The sequence below is a fragment of the Triticum aestivum genome, chromosome 5B (assembly GCF_018294505.1).
Source record: "Triticum aestivum cultivar Chinese Spring chromosome 5B, IWGSC CS RefSeq v2.1, whole genome shotgun sequence".
Lineage (NCBI taxonomy): Eukaryota > Viridiplantae > Streptophyta > Magnoliopsida > Poales > Poaceae > Triticum > Triticum aestivum.
The window spans coordinates 71,785,406-71,790,440 of record NC_057807.1 but is presented as its reverse complement, the minus strand read 5'-3'; the positions used below and the strand labels follow the sequence as shown (position 1 = coordinate 71,790,440).

Here is a 5,035-nt window from a genome sequence, read left to right as displayed (position 1 = left end):
TGATGGAATTTCAAGGTTGGTAGCTAATTTAGTTTTTTCTAAAAATATAGTGTTTCTTTAACATTGTAAACTGAAAATTAGGCAACTTCTTAAGCTCTATATTTTTTGAAAGGAGGGTAGTGGATTATATGCAAGTTAGCATCGTTGTGGTTGTTTTGAGGTGGGACCAGAGTTTTGGTTTTCAGTTTCGGGGTTTTTTCCGGCACAGGCCGAATTTCGGTCATTTAAAAAAAATGGCAAAATCTCAGAGGAAATTGCAATACCAAAATTGAATGAAATTTGACCAAGGTTTTAACTGGGCCGAAATTATTTGGCCGAAAGGGACTTTTTCGCCCCATGCCGAGATGGCCGAAATTCGGCTGAAATTGGAAATTTTCGGCTGAAAATCAAAACTCTGGGACTCGGGATATGGACTGCTGCAAAGATTGAGCATATAAATCCAGATTGCCACCGGCCACTCCCAAAACCAACAGAGTAACAGCCAAAGATGTGATTTTGTACCAACTTATTAATAGCTACAAAATTCGCACTCTATTTAAAGAAACTCTGCTGTTATGTAGAGTAGAGGGATGAATGAGGAGATGGCTAGGGGCATACCTGTCTCTGTTGGAGACGAACACTTGTCCTCTTGCTTCCATCAGTCTTCTTTAGTTCAGACTCGGCCCACGAAAGGAGATTGCTGACAACACCCGAGTTAGAGACTGCAATTGTAAGAAGTGAAAATTAGCATTAGTGATGCAGCCACAATAGACAAATCCAGGGTACCAAAGTTAACTCATCACATACCCCTCTTAAGGAAATCTTCGGAGAGAAAACACGTGGACCCGAAGCATGACTGACGAATGGTCAAGGTCTCTTTGGTCTGTGAATCAAAGAGAGGGTTTTCAATGAGCGCATTAACAAATACCCATAGGTAGCCCTTCACAGTATGCAACTTCATGCTAGCTTGCTTGTTTATCTTGTTCACAATGCCCATCAAATGGCTGGCGATTTGGTTTGCGACGTAGTCAACATGAGTTCCACCTCTTATGGCCGCAATTCCATTTACAAAGCTGACCTGTAATCCAAGCAAATTGTTTGTGTAAGAACACGCTAAAATGGAGCTGTACAGGATTCAAGCCCACACCAACCTGCTGAAACTGGCCTTGACTTAGACTCACACACACCTCCCAACGATCATTTACCTTCTGGTAAATTCTGAAAGAAAGACAAATGCTGGTGATCGGAAACAGTACTTGTCATTGCTTTTCATGCACACACCCAAACTCGTAAAAAATGCCAAACCTTGGTAACTCGACTCCTTCCTTGGAAACAGAGTCAATATACAGTTGCACGTACTCGGAGAAGCTTTTTGCTGCTACCTTCTGACCATTCAACTCAACATTCACGGATTTGCCAAGGATGCCTGCCATATCAACTACTCTCCTCCTCATGAGTGCCACGATATCATGGTCGAGCTCGGTCAAGTCGAACTTGGCAAGGTCAGGCTTGAAGGTAACTCTGGTCCAGTTCTCTGACTGCTTGCACATTTTAACCTCGGGCTCTGACTTCTTCCCCATGTTTTCAGAGAAAACCTGCACAAAGCATTCAAGATGGAATGTAATGATATTGCAAGCAGTTTGTGAATTGGGAGGCTATGCCTAAAGAACATACAAGGGACATTATAGTTCATACTCCTACTGAGTGTACCAAACGTAGAGTAATATTGAGCGACCCTCTACAAAGTACAAACCTAATAGACTGTATAAATTAGATATGTGTCTTCAGGGTAAAACTTACTGATCAATGCTGCATATTATCAAAGGAAACAAGATTTTTATTAGTAAAAAACTAACAATTAGCACCATTGTACATGCCCTACTATCAAGATCTCATTCACGAAAAAGAAAAGTATGGTCTAGCACTCCAAAATCACCAGATTATGAACTCTAGCATACCAATTTGTTAGATTTCCCGTTTATATCTAACTATAATCCACCCACAAAATAGTCAGTCTCACCTGCTTGTACTTCTTCTGCCGGCGCCCATCAGCGATCTCGATGACGAATTCCCTGGAGAAGATGTTGGCGAGTATGGCGCCGTATCCGTTCGTGCTGCCGAAGGTCTTCCACTCGTTGTCATGGTAGTTGCTGCTAGTGAGGAGGTGGCCGAATATCACCTCCGGCAGGTAGATGCCCTCCTGCTGGTCGACCACAACGGGTATGCCCTGTCCGTTGTTGTACACAGAGATACAGCACCCCTCGACGTCGATGTCGACCTGGAGGGAGTCCATGGAGGGGTCGCGCTGCTTGTTGTCGGCGGCGTTGACGAGGATCTCGTCGAAGATCTGGTAGATGCCGGCGACGTAGGTGACAGGACGGTTCACCATGGCACCGTCCTCGTAGACCCAGAGCGTCAGCGTCTGCTTCTCGACCGAGCCGATGTACGTGTCTGGGCGCAGCACCATGTGCTCCAACTGTGTCTTCCTCTGGTAGAACTCCTCGATGGCCTTCTCTGCGCGGACCCCCGCGGCGGAGTTGTGGGAGGAGATGGACTTCAGCGGGGGATTTGTGGGGGCGGCGGCCATGGCGGCACACCGAGGTTGTGTTGTGTGCCGCTAGGGATTTGGGTGCCGGAGATTGCGGTGTGTGGGAGGAGAAGGGGCGGGATTCGAAATTTAAATGTAGCCTGATCGTGGGTGCGGGGGTCGGGGAACGAAAGGCTAGGATCTCGGGCCGTGGGATCATCACTTGTTTCTTTCTTCTTTTTCTTTTTTTGTTTCTTTTTTATGAAACAAGGAGTACTCCTTGTATTATCACTTTCACCGCGGCCGGGATTGGCCGCCTCTTGCTCGGCTCCGGCCGCCGCGGTGCGTGGGGTCCAAAATTCCGCGCTTTCTGGCCGTTCGAGGCCGCGCCATGCCCTCCGTCGGCGGCGGCGGCGTTGCGTCCGCGGATGGAAACCCTTCCCTCCCCCCACGAGTCCCCGTGTGGTGGGCTGGGCCGACGTGTGATACGTCCATTTTGCATCATGCTTTTATATCAATATTTATTGCATTATGGGCTGTTATTACACATTATATCTCAATACTTATGGCTATTGTCTCTTATTTTACAAGGTTTACCATGAAGAGGGGGAATGCCTGCAGCTGGAATTCTGGTTGGAAACGGAGCAAACATTGGAAACCTATTCTGCACTACTCCAAAAATCTTGAAACTCCACGAAACTTATTTTTGGAATTAATAAGAATTATTGAGCGGAAGAAACACCTCAGGGGGCCACACCCTGGCCAGGAGGGTGGGGCGCGCCCACCCCTACTGGGCGCGCCCCCTGTCTCCTGGGCCCCCTGGTGGCCCCCGGTGTCCATCTTCTGCTATATGAAGGCTTTTACCCTGGAAAAAATCATGGGCAAGTTTACGGGACGAAACTCCGCCGCCACGAGGCGGAACCTTGGCGGAACCAATCTAGAGCTCCGGCAGAGCTGTTCTGCCTGGGACACTTCCCTTCGGGAGGGGGAAATCATCACCATCATCATCACCAAGGATCCTCTCATCGGAAGGGGGTCAATCCCCATCAACATCTTCACCAGCACCATCTCCTCTCAAAACCCTAGTGTTGGAAATATGCCCTAGAGGCAATAATAAAAGTATTATTATATTTCATTGTTCATGATAATTGTCTTTTGTTCATGCTATAACTGTATTATCCAGAAATCGTAATACACGTGTGAACACATAGACCACAATATGTTCCTAGTGAGCCTCTAGTTGACCAGCTCGTTGTGATCAACAGATAGTCATGGTTTCCTGACTATGGACATTGGATGTCTTTGATAACGGGATCACATCATTAGGAGAATGATGTGATGGACAAGACCCAATCCTAAGCATAGCACAAAGATCGTGTAGTTCGTTTGCTAGAGCTTTGCCAATGTCAAGTATCTCTTCCTTCGACCATGAGATCGTGTAACTCCCGGATACCGTAGGAGTGCCTTGGGTGTATCAAACGTCACAACGTAACTGGGTGACTATAAAGGTGCATTACAGGTATCTCCGAAAGTATCTGTTGGGTTGACACGGATCGAGACTGGGATTTGTCACTCCGTATGACGGAGAGGTATCTCTGGGCCCACTCGGTAATGCATCATCATAATGAGCTCAAGGTGACCAAGGTGTTGGCCACGGGATCATGCATTACGGTACGAGTAAAGTGACTTGCCGATAACGAGACTGAACAAGGTATTGGGATACCGACGATCGAGTCTCGGGCAAGTAACATACCGATTGACAAAGGGAATTGTATACAGGGTTTGATCGAATCCTCGACATCGTGGTTCAACTGATGAAATCATCGAGGAGCATGTGGGAGCCAACATGGGTATCTAGATCCCGCTGTTGGTTATTGACCGGAGAGTGGTCTCGGTCATGTCTGCATGTCTCCCGAACCCGTAGGGTCTACACACTTAAGGTTCGGTGACGCTAGGGTTATTAGGAAGACTAGTATGTGACTACCGAATGTTGTTCGGAGTCCCGGATGAGATCCCGGACGTCACGAGGAGTTACGGAATGGTCCGGAGGTGAAGTTTTATATATGGGAAGTTGTCAAACGGACACCGGAAAGTTTCGGGGGCATATCGGTATTGTACCGGGGCCACCGAAAGGGTTCCGGAGGTCCACCGGGAGGGGCCACCCCTCCCGGGGGACCACATGGGCTGCGTGGGGCAGGAGCCAGCCCCAAGTGGGCTGGGTGCGCCCCCCCCCCCTCCTTGGGCCCTTGCGCCTAGGGTTTGGGGGGGAACCCTAGAGGGGGCGCCCCCTTGCTTGGGGGGCAAGCCCCCCTCCCCTTGCCCGCCGCCCCCCTCTAGATTCCCATCTAGAGGGGCCGGCCCCCTTGCCCCTTCCCCCTATAAATAGAGGGGCGAAGGGGAGGGCTGCAACACACAATTGAAGGCGCAGCCCCTCCCCTCCCCAACACCTCTCCTCCTCCGCGTATGCTTGGCGAAGCCCTGCCGGAGAACTGTCACTCCACCATCATCACGCCGTCGTGCTGCCGTTGG

General features: G+C 49.1%; 1 protein-coding gene across 1 annotated transcript; it reads right to left on the bottom strand.

Annotated features, from left to right (window-relative positions):
- Nucleotides 1–778: 778 nt before the first annotated feature.
- LOC123110474 (DNA topoisomerase 2) lies at nucleotides 779–2,604 on the bottom strand. Its single transcript, XM_044531002.1, has 4 exons — nucleotides 2,000–2,604; nucleotides 1,285–1,574; nucleotides 1,131–1,197; nucleotides 779–1,057 (listed from the first exon to the last, which is right to left on the bottom strand). Exons 1-4 carry the CDS (start codon nucleotides 2,564–2,566, stop codon nucleotides 779–781), a joined length of 1,203 nt encoding a protein of 400 aa, XP_044386937.1. The 5' UTR covers nucleotides 2,567–2,604.
- Nucleotides 2,605–5,035: the final 2,431 nt, after the last annotated feature.

Excerpts from the sequence above, each read along its gene's own strand:
- LOC123110474 (XM_044531002.1), bottom strand. The coding sequence starts at position 2,566 with ATGGCCGCCGCCCCCACAAATCCCCCGCTGAAGTCCATCTCCTCCCAC. Across the intron at positions 1,575-1,999 it reads GGCAGAAGAAGTACAAGCAG|GTTTTCTCTGAAAACATGGG; the intron begins GTGAGACTGACT and ends TGCTTTGTGCAG. Across the intron at positions 1,198-1,284 it reads GAAGGAGTCGAGTTACCAAG|AATTTACCAGAAGGTAAATG; the intron begins GTTTGGCATTTT and ends TCTTTCTTTCAG.